The 18803-nt window shown below is 39.6% G+C and overlaps 1 protein-coding gene across 1 annotated transcript in view; it reads left to right on the forward strand.

The window, feature by feature from the left end:
- Positions 1–13771, forward strand: part of LOC109990082 (1-phosphatidylinositol 4,5-bisphosphate phosphodiesterase gamma-2) — a 29812-nt gene extending 16041 nt beyond the window's left edge. Inside the window, exons 14-31 of the mRNA XM_065956613.1 lie at positions 1174–1356; positions 1699–1868; positions 2424–2624; positions 4685–4807; positions 4882–5062; positions 5639–5707; positions 5808–5917; positions 6097–6193; positions 6283–6355; positions 7001–7173; positions 7635–7737; positions 8130–8333; positions 8885–9024; positions 10463–10571; positions 10660–10827; positions 12555–12643; positions 12735–12895; positions 13006–13771. Coding sequence (XP_065812685.1) covers positions 1174–1356; positions 1699–1868; positions 2424–2624; positions 4685–4807; positions 4882–5062; positions 5639–5707; positions 5808–5917; positions 6097–6193; positions 6283–6355; positions 7001–7173; positions 7635–7737; positions 8130–8333; positions 8885–9024; positions 10463–10571; positions 10660–10827; positions 12555–12643; positions 12735–12895; positions 13006–13048 — 2397 coding nt within the window. The 3' untranslated portion in view covers positions 13049–13771. The remainder of the gene's footprint in view (positions 1–1173; positions 1357–1698; positions 1869–2423; positions 2625–4684; positions 4808–4881; positions 5063–5638; positions 5708–5807; positions 5918–6096; positions 6194–6282; positions 6356–7000; positions 7174–7634; positions 7738–8129; positions 8334–8884; positions 9025–10462; positions 10572–10659; positions 10828–12554; positions 12644–12734; positions 12896–13005) is intronic.
- Positions 13772–18803: the final 5032 nt, after the last annotated feature.

Consider the following 18803-nt stretch of genomic DNA (forward strand, 5'->3'; position numbering starts at 1 on the left):
TACAATCCTCTTACACGCTAGAACACGTGATCACATATATTTTCTAACATAAGGTTGACTGGTCTAATCAGTTTTTACATCACACCTGACCTGGAATGTGTATCAAATTGTGTCTAGAAATTACTTTCTCTTGACTGAATGTAGACATTATCCAACCATATAGGTCAACCACAAAGTACACCGCAGTGAGAAATATAGGTTATCACAAAACTGGTTATGAACTTACTCTGTTGCCTCAGGCTTTCTGGTTCAGGCTTGGGGGAGTGCTCACATTAAAGAGAGAATGAAGTGTTTCATTGGGTCATTCTTCTGCACACAAACAATGAAACGATTATCGGATGTTTTCTTTAGTCAGACTGATATAAAGAGAAGATTTATCACACAGCTGTGATACATGCTTGATATTTGTTAACCATTTACACATAGCAACGAATTGCTATCCCTCAATAATAGACCATTGTTGAAGAACAAACCTTTACTAAGAGCACGAGGTTCTTAGGGCTTAGAGAGGACTAACTGTAATCGTATCAACCTTTGGAGAGAAGTCCAGTTATTTTGACGTCTGTCTGTTTACTACGGGAAAAAGGAGGAGACTATAAAACAGTGGAAGAAAGAGGTTAAAAGATGCAAAAACTGCAGGCAATGACAGAGAAATCAATAAGACTGACAATGGCAATTGAGGTGAACATGTACCAACAGGAAGTGGTATGGGATATGGTTTAAAGACAGGTGAATGGAAAAGAGGTCAACAGACTCCAACACTGATGAGGCAGACAAACTCAGTCAGGTGCTGTTCTGAGCTACAGACATGTTCCCCTGGCCAAGTTAAAAGACAGCCAGCTTTGTGGCACAGAAAACTCTGACTTTAGGCTCAACAGACCCTGCTTACCCTCTAATGTTTTCTTTTTTGGGTTGATGTTTTTGTCAAAGCGTCTTTGAATACTTAAAAAAGGCATTATTATTGTTATTATTAATGTATTATTATTGTTATAATCTCGTTTCATTGTATAACCCCCCCCCATGACTGCATCCCACTTACAGTATTCCCCACTGATGCAATATGTATTTTTAAAAACAGGTTATTCATTATTGTGAAATTAATTCTATCATTGGTGAGATTGCCTTGTTGATCAAGAGAAATGATTCATTACTAGCCTCAGGAAGTAATACCAGAACAATAATCATTTCTGCTTGCTGAAAAGCCCCCTGTGTAGGCATCTTGTTTGCACTTTCAATTTTAACATGAATATCTACTTATTCTTTTCTCAGCGGTGGAACAAGCACTACTGCGTGGTCTCTGATGACAAGCTGTACTACGCAGAGGAGTACGAGGAGGAAGAAGAGGATCCCAAGAAGGTAAAGAGAGAGAAAGAGAGAGAGAGAGAGATAGAGAGGAAAGTTTAAATGTAAAAGTTTTATAGCATTGTTTACTAGCTTTTTTTTTCTTTTTCTGTTTTTATCCAGGAGCATGGTCTTTCAAAAAAAGAATATTACTTTTTGATTTCATGCTAGATTTCAATCCAAATACTGTTTGGAATTATAAATTAGTCAGTAAGAGCTTCCTTAGGTCAGCTATGTGCATTAGCACGTATGAACACACTTTAATGCTGACAACTCATGTACATATAAAGTTGTACAATATTTATTGTCCTACACATGTGTATGTGTTATAAGCAGTGTTGTTTCTGTCTTCCTCAGTACCAGGAGCTGCACAATTCAGAGCCATGGTTCCATGGTGGCATGAAGGAAGGCAGGCAGATGGGCGAGCAACTGATCAGTGATTTCTGTGCAGAGACCGGGGGAAGAGACGGGACCTTCTTGGTCCGAAAAAGTTGCACTGCTGTCACAGGCTACACCCTCTCTTTCTGGTACAACAACAATAACTGGGATTTGAGAATATAGTTCTTGGTATTTTGATTACTTTCACTAATGGAGGCCATATAAGGCTAATGGTTACATATTTCTGTAATACTTGGGATAATGTGTAAATGGAACAGCCATGTTGAACTGGCCTGATTGATCTATGTGGACCTACATTGTGGACTCTTGTTGGAAAAAAATATTTCCTGATGTCAATCTAGATTGTGTTCTCTAAACGATCTTCCAGAATGTAACGGAGCACAGACTGGACAAGTAAAGTTCGGCAGCATTTGGGATCTTTTTCAATCTAGAACCACCTTTGGGATGGTTACACCATTTCCTGTGTTGCGTTCATTCACTTTACCTCTCCAATTTGAAATGTAACTAGCAATATTTCGTTTTCTGTAATTTTTTGATTAATAAACCATATCCAGTACCATGCCACCATACTAGTAAACAGAATCAAAACCCAAGATTATATTGCCTATGAGTTTATTCTAATTGTATAGTATTGGTAATTTAAGTGTGTATCTGTAAACACATCTCCCCTGCATGTATTACAGGCGCAATGGGAGGGTGCAAAACTGCCGTATTCACTTGGGTCAAGATGGGGGTTACAGCTACTACTACCTGACTCCAAACCTGAACTTTCCCACCTTGTACTCCCTGATCCAACACTACAGAGACAACCCTCTTCGCTGCCAAGACTTTGAACTGCGCCTCACTGATGCTGTGCCGCCGCCCAACCCACATCTACAAGAAGGGTTTGTCATTTCTCAAGCTTAATGATTGATAACATCCTAGGGGTTTGGTTAAACATGGCAAAAGCCTTATTACATGTTCGTTAGAAATACATTTTCTGTTTTTTACTCTTTTTAACTGTTTAGAGCAAATCGCATGGATATTATGGCTAGAAACATTGTGTATTTTTTGTAACAATTAAAAAACCAAGCTCAGACGCAGAGGAAAGTACAGCACACAAAAACCAGTTTGTATGAAATAGTTCTTTATTTAAATGTTTGAACTTTATTCACAGATGGGCAGAATAATTCAATAAGTGCAAATCCACAGAATCTAAAAATCCAAACAAAGTTAAAAACCAGGCTGGAAAGCGTGAACACACTAGTGCAACAATGACAATCTAGCAGAGGGCTGGTGGAAACATACGGGTCAGACTCATTTAAGATGAGACACGTGTGTGTTGGGGCAAAAGGTGAGAAACAGAACAGTGGCAGGAAGTAAGACTAGATATGATACAAAAGCACCAAGATTACAAAACTTAACAGGAAGTGAACAGAAAACCCATGAAAACGAAGTGATAGACTAAAAGTACATCACATTTTAGTTTGTCCATTCATACTTTTAAAGTACTTTCCATCTTTTGAATAAGAGTTGTTCTGATGATATCAGCCTCATGACCTGCCTAAAATGTGCATTGTGAGAACGCCAGTCAATTCACAGATCTGAAACTGTTATCCCCTTAAATAATAACTAACAAAAAACAAAAGTAGTACTACTCTACAATTGTGTGTTTCTAGCAGAGACTGTACTAAACTATCACAGTAATCACTGTTTTAAAAAAATGCTTTTTATGCCTTTATTGTAGAGACAGTACAGCGGATAGATTCAGAAATCAGGGGGAGAGAGAGAGTGTAGGGAATGACATGCAGGAAAGGAGCTTCAGGTCGTATTTGAACCCGGGCCGCATGCACTAACCCCTTGGCTACAGGCACCCCCAGATTTCTCTCTTTTGAACGTGTTGACGGTTGGATCCCTGGGAGGGCATATCTTTTTGCTCATATGTCCGCTTAAACTGATTGGATATCAATGGTCAAAGGTCACAGTGACCAAATGTTGGTCTAGCTCTTGTTTATCTCAATTATTAAATTCTCAATCGTTATTAATTAGTGCACAACTTATGCTTGCTTTACACCTCATGTACTTTTTAATTTTTTGTTGTGAGACCTAACGACCAACCTTCAATCCCATGGCCATCTCATGCAGAAAAACACTAGCATTCAGAGGGTGAAGTTGCTTGAGGCAAACAAAAACTAGGCTGCAGTTAGAGTTTAAATTTGAATTCATTTTCCTTGTATGTGCATTGTGTGAATCCTCAGAGTAAAGTCTGTGCCATGGCAGCAGAGCAAACACCTTTAATAGAGAATTCAGTGTCATATGATTATTTCAATTAGAAACAAACATGGAAATTATATTTCCACGGTAGAACACTGTTATCCTAAGGACCTAAAAAAACCCACATCAAAAGCCTTATAATAAATTGCTAAATGTGGACAGTGTGCAGCACTGGATTTCATAACTCAGCATTTGAGTCATGGTTTCTTATAATAATATAAATTTACCCATTCATCTTTTATACTGTATTTATTATGTTTTTGGGTTTGTTGCATGTTTATGGATCTTATTTATTTTCATCTGGTGTGTTTATCTTCTAATTCATCTGCATTTTTGGTTGTCAGTTTTGAGTGTTGTGTTTTAATTGCACATCAGGTTGCACTGAACTCTATATTTCTTGGGAACTGTTTCTCATGGGAAAATTCCCCTCGGGGGCAACAAAGTATTACTTATCTGATCTAAATTAAGGGAACATCAACTTTCAATTCTGATACTTTCGTTTTTATTTTGTGAAAAGCCACACACTTTCTATGAACAACGCAGACCCTGTATTCTTCATGTCGCACGTGTGGCAAATCTCACTCAAAAATCACATTTGTCACAGAAATACTGTATCTCTCTTTTTCTCTTCAGTTCATTTTCAATCCATTTTACTTGATTGTGGGTGTGTGTGTGTGTGTGTGTTGAGCAGGTGGTTCTACAGTAACCTGAGCAGAGGTCAGGCAGAGGATTACCTGCTTAGGATTCCCAGAGATGGAGCATTCCTCATCCGAACCAGAGAGGGCGAGCCAGACTCCTATGCCATCACATTCAGGTGCCGTGAGACCCTGCATCTCTCTGCCTGCTTGTTGTGCTTTTCTTGAATTTAATAAGTTATCTCTCTTTTAGAGGTGATGGTAAAGTAAAACACTGCCGCATCAAGAAGGAGGGAAGCATGTACCTGCTGGGCACCACTACTGAGTTTGTGAGCCTGGTAGAGCTGGTCAACTACTTCAAGAAGAAACCGCTGTATCGGAAGATCAAGCTACGTTACCCAGTCACCCTTGAGCTGGTGGATCGCTTCAGCACAGTGAGTTACCCCGGAAGATGTACTTATAAGAGACATTGGGTAATTTTATCACCAAAACAGAATACAGTAAACAAACATAAAAAAGAGAATAAGCTGTTTAAGTAATAAGCTGAATAAGTAATAAGCTGTTTAAATTGACATGTACATGGTTCACGGGGATTGAGCTGTGCCTTCGAAAACTTTTCCATTTTGAAAGTTTAAAGGTTAAAAGTTATTCATAATTAGGCACGTGCCTGACCTTATTAATGGGCTAGCGCAGTGTAGCTGTTTGGGTATGATTTACAGTCAATGAGCGTAAGACTATCAACAGAATGCAAACATGTCCTCTGTGAAAATGTTTATGTTGAGCTCTGTTCTGCTGTTAATCGGTCATTTCAGGCAATCAAATTTACTATTTGAGCCTCTTAAAAACCCCCCACCTTTTATTAGTATATTTACTTAAACGCCCAAACATATTTTGTTCCGGTCATTACAGCCTCTTTCTGACTGCTGGCTGGAGTAGACTGCTGTATCATAAAGCCTACAACAGCTCAATATGTGAAGAACACATCAGTAACTTGATGTTTGCATTGACAGGAGAAAGACTGTGCCTCTCTGTACGAGGTGAAGACATACGTGGAACCAAACGAGATTGAGCCAGCACTGGTGTGTATCTACCATTGAACATATACTTACCGGCTGTCTTTTATATAAGATCTTCCTTAAGAAAAATACCTTTCTCATTCTGTCTGTTTTTCTTCTTAAGCCTGTAAGTACAGTTAAGGCTGTATATAGCTATCAGGCTAAGAGGCCGGATGAACTGAGCTTCACGAAAGGAGCACTGATCCACAATGTAGCAAAAGATGATGATGGATGGTAAGTCCACACAAACACACGAGATCAGCAATAAACTATGTCAGTCCAAAAAAAACATATCACAGGATTGTTTTAACCTCAGTATCATACATGCTAATCTGCATAATATATAAATATATAAACACAGGCAAATAACTAACATGACTGTTCACTTCTTTCCTCCTCTTTCTACACTTGAGGTGGAAAGGGGACCATGGGGGAAAGTTGCAGCTGTTCTTCCCTTCTAACTATGTGGAAGAGTTGTTCGACAACACCAGGCGGGAGAGCAAGGACCAGGTGAACATCAGGCCACAGTTTACCTGAAGGTCAATCATGGGGAGGTTGACATTAATCCCTCTGTGTTTGTGATATGTTCTTTAAAACAGGACATGGAAAACAACCCACTAGGTGAACTATGTAAGGGTGTTGTGGACATCTCAAAGTGCAACATTCAGAACTGTGAGTAAATGTGATGCCTGCTCAGTATCTGTTGTACAACCCTAATACTGCTCCTTAAAGAAACACGCAGCTTGGTGTCATCTTAACCTTTTATTTTTTTATTTTTTTATTTTTATTTTAAATCAACCATGGTTTAATGCTCTGCCTTTAAAATCTGGACGCACACAAGTGTTCATAACCTTTTAACAATTAAAAAAATGAATATATTCTTCCCTGCCTTTTTTTTTTTAAACATTTTATTTGGATTGATTGATTGATGTTAAAAAATAAGATATTAATCAAATGTGATAATCAAGCCACCAGCTTGCTGCTTGTGCTGCTTGTACCGTACCGTGTTTAAGCACAATTGTCCCCCCTCCCCATTCCCCTGCTGACCTGCACTGCTCCAGGACTAACAGGGCCTGAGCACGGCCTCTAGTCAAACATAGTAGACAAACGAAATGGACTCTAGGGGTGAAGCGTGTTTAGGCACGGTACGGATTGCCTAGTATGAGTGTGCCCTCATGTAAATCTATTTCCTCAATAGAGGTTAAAGCCCTGCATTTAGAGTGCTGCACATGCCTTCCTATGGTTCACTCTGTCAAAGACTTATGCATCTCCCTCCCCCATCTCACTGTCCTTCTTTGCATGCCTCCTTGTTTCTAGTGAAGACTGGTAAAAATGGGAAGTCCCATGTGTTGACACTGCAGGATATCGAGCAGGACAATCTGCAGTTTGACCTGGCAGCATGCTCTCTGGAGGAGTTGTTTGAATGGTACCAGGTGGCCTGGGACATCACTCAGAGTGCCATGAGTATGCAGTACAACAGGGAGCAAGAGGTTAGTATTTCATAGCATGTCTATGTATAATTGTATCATGTAAAAGGCAAGAAAACGAGGAAAGCCATGCCTAAAAGGCTAGAGGGAACACCTTTTTTTAAACTATCTTGTGACACAAGTCATATACATATGCTATGAACAGTCTCCAAATGATAAATTGAAACATCCAGACTTAAATGTAGGGATTGCAAGAAAGTCTATACATTCAAATCAACTTGAACGCATCATTTTTAGAGTAGCATGATTTTATTTTGGCCAAAAGATTGAGGTAACTGTCAAGGGTCTTGAAATGACCTTTTGTTAACCATCTTGTGACATAAGTCATACATATGCTATGCACAGTATATTTCCCGAACAGACAGCTTACTGTTAAGTGACAGTGGGGGTTTTTCCACCGGTGGTCTGTCACCATAAACTGTCACTGTGTAAACAGGAAGTGGCTGTTTTCTATCCAATGTCAGATCAGACAGCAGGAGGAAGTGGAGAAGAAGGCAGAGGTTGCCATGGAGATGTCGGACCTGGTGGTCTACTGTCAACCACGCAGCAAGGAGAAGGACCGCTTTGGTAAACACTTACAGATGCACTAGACAAACACCCATGAACAAAAGCAGCGTGATTGTGTGATTGTGACCACATAGACACATTGGAAATATGCTTCAAGTCAAACATCAAACGTATGAGACAGCTTGTATGAGCACAGTAAAGCTTGTGTCTGTTCATTCACTCAAGAAAGCGCTGTTGTAAAACAATGAAAGTAGATGCGTACAAACATACATACACACATATATTATAATATATATTTTATATATATATATGTATATATTCTGTATATAGGATGTGGCAAAAGGAAACCATTTAGAGACATAGTTTCCTGTCTAACAGTTTCCAAATTCGGAAATGCACTGAATTATATGTGAACCATACCAGAACACCTCCTTCTTTTACTCCGTCTCCAGACAGTTACAGCTACAAAGAGATCCGGTCCTTTGTTGAGAACAAGATGCCTGGAAAGAGCCGAACCAAGGACTTCTTGCAGTACAACCGCAAGGCTCTGAGTCGAATTTACCCAAAAGGCCAGCGTGTGGAGTCCTCCAACTATGATCCTTATCCACTGTGGGCTCTTGGCTGTCACATGGTGGCTCTTAACTTCCAGACTGCAGGTACAGCAGCTCATAACAAAGACAACTGAGGAGGAAAATGTTTTCATTGCAATGGCGTTCTTGTACTTTTGTGTAACCCCTATCCCTTCGATCATTCTCAGAATTTATTTTGCCAGATTGATGTCTCTGAGTTACTTTTTTAATTATAAGTAATCATTAATTTATTTGTTTAGCAACTTTGTAACTAGCATACAACTATAAAAAAAAAAACAATGTGTAAAACAACTGTTAAAAATAGAGTTTCAGAGTGCTACATTAAAACTAGAATAAAATGGAGGGATTACAAGAAAGCCTATACATTTGAATTGACTGAAAAAAAGATGAAAGCATCATGTTTAGAGTAGCATGATTGTATCTTGTGATAAAAAATGTAGGTTTTATACTGTTATGTCAGAATATCATAAGTATTATCAGCAGCACAACATTTATGTCAATCTGCTAAATGTTATTTCCTTTCATTCTCTTTGTGGAGGCTTTCTACAGTTAATTCAATACTCGCTGCCTCAAGGCAAGGAGGAAAATGTATTTACAGCTTTATCATGTCTACTCAGATAAATACACCCAGCTGAACAGCGCCCTCTTCAGCCTGAATGGAGGGACTGGTTATGTACTGCAGCCGGAGCTCATGCGCTATGACAGCTATGACCCCCAGCAGGAGAAGAAGACGGTCAAGTACAACATTGTGGTTAGGGTATGTCCATACAAAAACACACACTCTTGTGGCGCACTGGTGGCGCAATGGTTAGGGCGCGCGTCCCATGTATTGAGACTCTCATCTCAAGCGGTAGGCCCGGGTTCACTTCCACCTGTGGCCCCCTTCCGCATGTCATTCCCCTCTCTCTCTCTCTCTCCCTGGTTTCCGACTCTGTCCACTGTCCTCTCTCTGCATTAAAGGCACGAAAAGCCCAAAATAAATCTTTAAAAAAAATAAAAAAAACACACACACTCTTGAAAGGGAATACCCTGTTATTAAAGATTGGGCCTTATTTAACATATTTTGGGGTTTAAAAGAACAATTTTTATGACAAGTTTGAAATTAATTTAGTAGATTGCTTCAGCCAGAAGTGAGACTTAGAATTAGAAAACTCAAAGTACTTGGTCTTTTTCGATTCTCTGACTTTTTGAAATTTTCAAAATCCAAAACAGAAAACACCAACCAACGTAATCACTTGGAGGAAGTGCTCATTTTTGTGACTGACAGGCTCAGATTGATATTATCAGCTCCTGACTACATTATGAGAAAGATGCCTCCTAAAATGGAACTTTTGTTAAAATATGATCATTTTCTGTAACAAGAAACGGCTGTTCCAATTCTTTCTACAAAGCCACCAGACCTCAGGCAGAAAGACTTTTTTCGTTTGACTGAGGACAAAAGGCAAAAAGAAGAGGACAAACCATAGTAATAACTGATGTATTTGAAATAGAGGCGCTACTTTTTTGTGATATGAATTGTTTGGGTCTAACACAATATTTCTGTAACAAAAAAAAAAAAAAACTGAGGCAGACTTTTATGTTTTTTGTCAATCTCATTCTTGGGGGGGGGGGGGGGGGGGGGGGGGGGGGCAGTTTCTGGGGAAAGAGAAAGGATCTTAATTATCATCAAGAAGGTCCCTCTCGGCACGCCGGCTGCCAACGGTTTTTTTCACCTCATGTATTAAGGCTGTTGTCTTTGAAGCAGACGGATTTGATTCTGACCTGTGGCTCCTTTTCCATACGACATTCCCCAATCCATCTCTGTTGTTTCCAACTCTATCCACTGGGCTATACGAATGAATTCATTAAATAAAAAGACCAAAAGAAAAAATATAGAAATTCTTGTCTGTAATGTAGTAAGACACTCAGTGGACGTACTTTGTTGAAGCGTACTTCACCCTAAAGTTTGACGTGTTAGCTGCTACACTCAATTTCGTTCTGTTGCTGAAGCAAACTGCTAGTTTAAAATACTTAATCTCCTTTATTAATAATGAGTTAAGACATTTGCCAACACAGAAACCATCATTATGATGTTTCTGTGGGGTATTATTCGGTTGGTGATGCTGACTTCACAGATCTTTCTTTTGTAAAACAATAAGAAAGTACAGGATCAATAGCAGTGAGCAGACATTTTGTGATGTGCTTGTCGTCCGCAGGTGATTGCTGCCAGACACCTTCCCAAGCCTGGCCGCAGCATCGCCAGTCCATTCGTGGAGATCGAGCTGTGTGGACACACAGAAGAGAAGTTCAAGACCGTTGTCTATCGTAAGGAAACAGGGGGAGGAAAATGTGTGAGGTTAAAGTTAAACCCTGTGTGATCATTTGAGCAGTGCTGTTGTTCTATTGGCTGCAGGTGATAACGGTCTAAATCCCGTGTGGAAAGCTCCAGCAGAGCCGATCGTCTTCTCCGTGTACGAGCCTGAACTAACCTTCCTGCGCTTTGTGGTGAACGAGGAGGACATGTTCTCAGACCCTAATTTCCTGGCCCAGACCACATTTCCTGTAAAAGGCCTCCGCTCAGGTGGGAACTCACACACAAAGAGCCCTGAGTGCCTCAGTCTAATTTATGTTGTTCTTAGACTTAAGACTTTTACCTAAAACTACCTTATTCCCTTACTGTGTGATTTTTATTCACTTTACTTTATGACTTTGTGAGGTAAATGCTAAGCCTGCGTAATGCAGCATGTGTACACACTTTTTATGCAGCTATTTTCGAAGGAATACAAAAGTGTTTTAGATCTAGTTTGAATATGTCCCTCAGTTAACGTCAGTTTAAAAACCAGGTCCCTCTTAAAAGAAAATTTAAGAGAGTCAAGCGAGCAAGAGTCTTTCAGAAAGTTCACTCTGAAGTATCTCTCAAAAAAAAAAACTTTTACAACAATAAAAGAAAGATGGTAGACACCAGTGGATAACTGCACAGAACATATTCACTGTCTCTTTTTAGATAGTATTATTTGATGCATGGTAAATCAGTGGAAATGGATAGTAGTGATCAAGTCTGATGACTATAGATGGATGATTATTCCAATGGATTTCTTTCTCATGAAGATAACCCAACTAAAATATTTTCATCACCTATTCCCTATTACATTACCTTCATTATTGACTTTTAAAAAAACCACACTGTGACATGCAGCAAAGAGAGTGAGCACCCAGAGCCAGTGAAAGAGAGAAGAAGCGTGTGAAGATTTACTCAAGCATTTGATCATGAAACAGGATTTATCTCCACAGTTGTATTTATAAGTGACGTTTATGAACTCCATAGCTGACTGAAGTCTCTGTTAACAGCCAAAACCAGATTTGATATTCTACATCCTCTGTGAAACCTCTTTGTCCTTATCGCACTGCATTATCATAACCTATGAGTCACTGCTTGTGACATAAATCACCAACATAAATCCACCAGCAACATTAAGTAGAAAGTAAAACTTCCTTTTAACAAGTAGTGACTTCATTTACACCAATACATAGAGCTGAACACTTCTAATTGGGTCATCAGACATCAGGCATTTCATAAGTGCTGACGTACATTACAACATCAGTGGGATGTTTTTTCTCCATATGTTCCACTTCGCTTCAGATGGTCTGTAAACTATCAAAAATCATCTGTGGAGACGGTCTTTGTCTGGATAAGTCACTCATACATCAGACAAAATGATTAGTTTTTGTTTTTGATGTGATTATCTCTGGCTTTGTCCCGCCTCCTTGTGCCCCAGACAGGTGTGGAACATCACTCCCTCTCATGTTTTTTATACATTTAAATAAAGTCTCTCTACCATTGTTATTATTAACTGTGACTATTGTGTTCCTGTGAGGCACATTTGTTGTGGAGTTGGTATTTTGAAAAAAGTCACAGACACAAACCTAGAGGGGCAAAGTTGTCCAGCACTGTAAAATATGCTGCAGCTGGTTGTGTGGTCTGATAGGTAGATGATGGATACCTCATTGCAACAGGATGCATGTGCAAGAGGTAAGCTAATGGGGACTCACTTTGAGACTACAGCTCCTTTTTTGCCCTGTGTCTCGCTACAAGTTTAGCTAGCCCTGAAGCAGTACTGTTACATTTAATGAATTTAAAATGGCATCCCTAGGAAATGGGCTGAAAGTATAAAAAGAATGAAAAAGCTTTCCATAAATTGTTTATTGTGATTGTTAATTGTTAATCGTTAATTGTGATTAACATCATAAACAGGTTTAACAATGCGCACAAAGAACTAATGAATAATGATCTGCTTTTTTTCTTATCAGGCTACCGCTCTGTACCTTTAAAAAATGGCTACAATGAAAACTTAGAGTTAGCCTCTCTGCTGGTCTACATCAATGTACAGCAAGCAGGGGTAATACTGCACACACAGCACACATTCAAGTTGATTTGAATACAGTTTAAGTAGTTAAACGTTAAATAAAGGGGGGTTTCTTGTCTTTCAGAAAGCAGAGGAGGAGTTGTACTCGTCCTCCAGCCAGCTGAAGAAAAAGCAGGCCATGCAAAGCAGTGAACCTTTCATGTATGATACACACACCAACATTCAGCGCACCGCCGTCCCCCGTCAAAACCTCAGCAGAGAGTTCAGCACTAGCGAGAGACAAAGGTATGCCTCAACTCAACAGTGTTTAAAGCGGGGAGACTTGACTTGGTGGTCTAACAATTAAATGGTGATGAGTCCTCAATGCTTCTTCTTGTGCTGTCTTTGTGCTCCAGGACAAAAGAGAAGAAGATAAACAACAGTAAGTTCTACTCGTGAGCACGCGGGAAAATCTCACCTGTCTGCGACGCTTCCTGTTTGAGCAAAGGAGAAATGTGGACCTCAGATCTAATGTCAGCACAGCGCGATGTATTTATTCAAGGTTTTTGATGTGAAGGTAAATCAAGGAACTTTGGTGCCCAAACTTAATTTTTGTCTGTGACACTGTAATGGCGGTATCATCATCTTTGGGAATTGTGGGACTGCCTTTAATAATGCCAGGTGAGGCAGATGAATTGTTTTTCTTCTTTATAGGATGTGAGATTGTAAAATTTATTTTAAGATGTGCCTAATAACACCCCCCCCCCCCCCCCCATTGAGTCTGTGGTCATGTTAGAGGTGGGCTACACTGATGACAGAACACCATAGATATTTATTTTTGAATGAATGAGGCATGTTTACTGACCAAAAGAATAGTTTCACTTCTATAAAGTACAACAGTTTTTTGGGTCTCAAAGCTTGTGAAGAACTCAACTGCATGGTGTCTTATCTTTATGACTTTTGAGTGTAATAATTAGTCTAATGTTTGCTGTGTGTTTGTATTCGTGTCCTCTGTTCTGTAACTCCGACAGTAAAGTCAGATTGATAACAGGTGGCTTAATCCCACAAAAATGAAAAGTTTCATACATTTTATCTGAAGCTCAGTCACATTTGTAGCTTTTCTATTATTCCTCTGTGACCTTCTATTAAATAAATTCATTAAAGTATGCTTGTTGAACTATACTGTGTCTATATTTTTATAACACTCTCTTAAATTGCCCTGAGCTGTGTTGGATTTTGTACACTTTCTAAGAATGCATGGGGAAGGTGGGGATGTGTCCCTACCAATTTTGTCCAAAATTAAGATATACTACACATATTGTTGTATTTGTTTGCACCACCTGCTCCTGCACAATCTCATCAGGTCTTGGAAGCCAAGTTCCCCTTTCACTTCTCATTTGTCTGCAGCTACTATGAAAAACTAAATTAATATCATAGGGCATTAAAGACATTCAGATATCAAGAATTACAGCCAAAGGCAAAATCTGTTTGCAGAGAATACTTGCACATTGCAGGGCTTCTGCTTCCTCCTATGATTCTGAATCAGATGACGCAAATATGCTGATTAGAGCTGCACTGCACTATTCATGCACCGACAGTGTATGCAGGCAGATGTAACTCAAAAAATGTTTTGTGGAATTATGTTAAGAACAACAAGTTTAGTCTAGATTTTTTAACTTGAATATTTTTATTTATTATTTGAAGACATACTTCTTAGGGATTTGAAGCCAGAGAATAAGAGACTGGAAATGTTTAAGGAATGTTTTTTTTTTTTTCTTCTTCCTGTTCTTGCATGGCAGTATCATGTTGTCCAAATATGAAATGAAGTTACAAGGTTTGACATATTTCCTGTGAGTCAGTTCTACTGCTTCTTGTGGTTAAACTGAGTGCAAGTAATCTGTGATGCAACTTCTTTTTATAGGAAGTGAGCAAAGGCCTACAGAGTTTGGCCTGAGACATTTAGGAATGAGTATTGAAACTGTAACTTAAGCTGCAATATCCCACACTTCAGATAGTGACAACATTTGAGGTTGTTCAACGCAAGTACAAGACATAAGATTTTAGTTAATCTCATAAAATGTGATTACATGCTCGGTGTTACGCATCTGTTGTTCCACTTCTGCAGATCAATTTTATAAAGTCCAATCTTTGGAATCCAAACATCTTTCCTGTATGGCTGCAGCCAGAGGAGCGATCAAGTGAGGCTGGTTTGCAATAATGCTAAAGGTAAGGCCCTTCACATTGCAGTTGAGAAAAGCCATAAACACCCAAGCATCGAAAGTCTAAGTGGTGATCAAGTGGAGGGTAAAGGTTTTGTTTCTTTCTAGATAGGCAAAATCAGTCTGAATTTTGCTTTCATTCAGAAGTGTCATTATCCCAGCATTAAATGAAGTCACTATTCTTGACAAGCAACAAACTCCATCTAATAAAATAAAGTCTTTGAGATCCAAGTCCAAGACAACAAACTAATGTATATGAAAGCCATTTTATTAGTGTCAGACCATGATCACAAGGCAGCAATGATACAGCGCAGACCTGCAAGGGGGGGGGGGGGGGAATAAAAAATAAAAGACTGTAAGCACAGAGATATATATATATATATAAAAATACAGTGGTTGTTGAGAAAGTTGTGTCTTACCAAAGAGATTCAGTAGCCTCCTTTGGGTGGAGCTTGAGGAGGACTGCTTTGTTCTGGAACAGGCTTCATGAGGTGTTTGTAAACTGGCATGGGTGGGAGAACAGGATCTCCTGGGCTGTAGTGGGTTTGAACAAACGTTGCTCTTCCTCTCTGGTAGCGTGAACGAGAACTGAAGGAGTAGACTGGCTCCAGATCAGACACGTCACTGAACACTGGCTGAGGCGCTCCAACACTTGCGCCATAGTCTGTAGCCGATCCAGAGTTCCAGTTCTCATCTCGAGGAGCAGAAACAGACCCGTAAGAGCCCTCTGGTTGGTAAGAAGCATAAGGAACCCCATATGCAGCAACCTCAGGAACGGTGTAGACCTCAGACCCATAACCAACATAACTCACAGGATTAGCCGCAGCAACTTTGGGTTTTGGGTAATATTGACTCCAAGGATATGAACCTGGCCTGTTTGGTACAGCATTATTTGACCCAGAGCCTGAGGAGAAACAATACACAATCTTGTATTAACTTAAAGCCTGAAAGTACAAGAGAAAATGCATTTGACTCAATTGAGACAACACATTTTACCTTGTCCCACAGGGCCACAGGTGATGCTTCCAATCAGCAGACATGAAATCCACAAAACCCTGGAGAGAAAAATAAATAAATAAAGAATTTAAGAAAAACGCACAGAAAACTTAATTTTTAATTTTGAGGAATTCCACTTCCTCACCTCATTCTGCTGCTAGCTATAGCCAATTTGGGATCAATTGAAGTTGGTATGTCAGAAGTCCTAAATAGAATAAACAGACAGAAAAGAGCTGATCAGCATTAAAGTTGCACCCATAAAGACAATTCAACATAGAGCGCCAAACACCCTCCATTTGCCAACTGTAACCAACCCTTACGCTTCTTCCCAGTTGCAGTCCTGTTGCAGGGTGTGAAAGAGCTCAAAACTGCTTTTAAATCATTCTTCATGCTGAGGGAACTGATTGCAGATTCGATTCACCTGGTTGTAAAACAATCCTTGTTAAGAAAGGGTTCAGAGGATCTGCTGTCTGCACTGCAAAAACTCAAATCTTAGCAAGTCAAGTCTAGTCAAAGTTATTTCATAAACTTCTTATAAGCCACTTCTCACCTGACAAGTGCAGCTTATATGTTTGCACTGTAGCCCAAGCCTGAAACTCTGAACCCTTTGACATTTCCCACGTTTGCTCATTTTTGGAGACATGTTTTCAAGTCTGTAAGTTAACAAGGGGAATATTGACGTTGACCCAAGACCTAGGAATGCTAAAAGGAATAAAGGAAAGGAATGCTTTACGATCCATCCAGCCAACAAACCAACCAACAGCTACATTTTAGGCGGACATTGAAAATTTGCATTTTTTTTTACACGTCATAGGACAGTTTACAAGACGGCACGCAGAAAAGCTTACCAGCAGTTTTAGATGCAAGTGAGACACATTAAATGAGTCCTGTGATCAGTTTGATACTGCTATAAACATAAATGGACCTTTAATGACACTTAAATAAACGTGATTGACTTTCCATAAGCTTGATGGAATGAACTGTGTAAGAATTGTGGGGAAAATGCATTTATGAATTTATATATTTATTCAAGCCTTTCTGTCAATGCTTACATCCTTTCCCATCATTTGTGACTCGTCCTCTTTTATGTAGGCCTCCTGTTGTTTTGTTCAAGATCATGCAGTAGGTTCAAAGTCACCTAGAGTTTTACAATGCATGAAAAGCAGATATCCAAACTCATACTCGGGGTGGAAGATTGGAGTTTGGGCAGACAGTAGCCTACTCTCTGTTTTTGCCTGAGTACTGACTGACTGCTCATATTGGCTTGGATTAGTAAGCTTGGATTTGTACTGTGCAGAGGGATCGACATACCATACAGACGTTCAATATCAGTAATGCTCTCCAACACAACCTGATAAAAAAAAAAAAAACATTCCTACGCTCTGTCCAATGGCACGATCAGGATTTCTTTTTTTAATTATTATTTTATGTATATATAAGAACATTTAGAAGAATTCTGATCATAAATTGTCATTTGGAGCATTTTATTATATTCTATTTTTATGTTTGACAAATTTAAAGGGAGACAAATAGTGGAAGTAGTTTAATGGTTTCCTTTGGATGCCTCTGAGTACAATTTCCCAGTTTTGGACCAATAAAATCCATGCATCCATATAGATCTGAGTATATTCCGACATGCAGCGTATGTGTTGTATTTTGTGTTTGCATATCTGTTTACTCAATCTTATACACTTAATTTAGATCGAAATTGAATCTAAACATGTTGTCTAACTATTGGTGTTGAGTGGATTAAGAGAGTAGTGAGAGCCTTTTTGACTTTATGGCATTCAAATAGTGTCTTTCAGTGGCTCTCTCTGGATTCAGACTTCACTTGTGGGACATGAAACTTTAATGAGGTCATTGTCAATCACCCTGCATGTGTGTTTTACCACCAGCTGTTACTGCTGAGCAATCAGTTCCTACATCATCAAGAATCATTTAAAAGCAGCTTTAAGTTCATGGACATGCTACACAAGGGCTCCTGTTGGGAAAATCTGCAGATTTATTGTTGGGTACTGGGCCCTTGATGCAAATTGTTGTAGAAGTGTGTTTGTAAGTAGGTCTGTCAGCCTTTTTTTGTTTCTTTTAATAGTACAGAACTTTTGAAGCGCTGTCTTGATCTGCATTTTTCTTCAGCAACCTGTGCAGAAATGAGGTAAGTAAATTGCAGGTTGTTTTTTAAGTTGTTGGTTAACACAAGCTTGACGTAATGAGATATATATATTTATTTTTTTTAGGGTTATGTTGCTTGTTGGTCTGCTTATTGGGAGCACTACCTGTGGCCCTGTTGAAAAGGGTAAGACAATTTTGTATGATGAAATTATTCAGGGGTCTTGGCTGTGAAGTACATGTCCCGACAATGAATTCTCTCTCGCATGTTTCTGCTCAGGCTCTGGGTCAAATAATGCTGTACCAAACAAGCCAATGACATATCCTTGGGGAGAGAGTCTTGAGAATTCTGAACTGGGCATTAGCTCCTCTCTACCAAGTCAATACGACCCAAACCCTGAAGTTGCTGCGGTTAACCCTGGGAGATATGTTGGTTATGGGTCTGAGGTCTACACCGTCCCTGAGGTTGCTGCATATGGGGTTCCTTATGCTTCTTATCAACCAGAGGGCTCTTACGGGTCTGTTTCTGCTCCTCGAGATGAGAACGGGAACTCTGGATCAGCTACAGACTACAGTGCGAGTGTTGGAGCACCTCAGCCAGTGTTCAGTGACGTGTCTGATCTGGAGCCAGTCTACTCCTTCAGTTCTCGTTCACGCTACCAGAGAGGAAGAGCAACGTTTGTTCAAATTCACTACAGCCCAGGAGATCCTGTTATCCCACCCATGCCAGTTTACAAACCCCTCATGAAGCCTGTTCCAGAACAAAGCAGTCCTCCTCAAGCTCCACCCAAAGGAGGCGACTAAAAACTATGGTGAGATTCAATTCACTCAACATCTTTTCCCCTAATGGTTTGCTAGCTCACTAATGTGTCTTTTTTTGCAGGTTCCAT

Source organism: Labrus bergylta, chromosome 7 (assembly GCF_963930695.1).
Source record: "Labrus bergylta chromosome 7, fLabBer1.1, whole genome shotgun sequence".
Classification (NCBI taxonomy): Eukaryota; Metazoa; Chordata; class Actinopteri; order Labriformes; family Labridae; genus Labrus; species Labrus bergylta.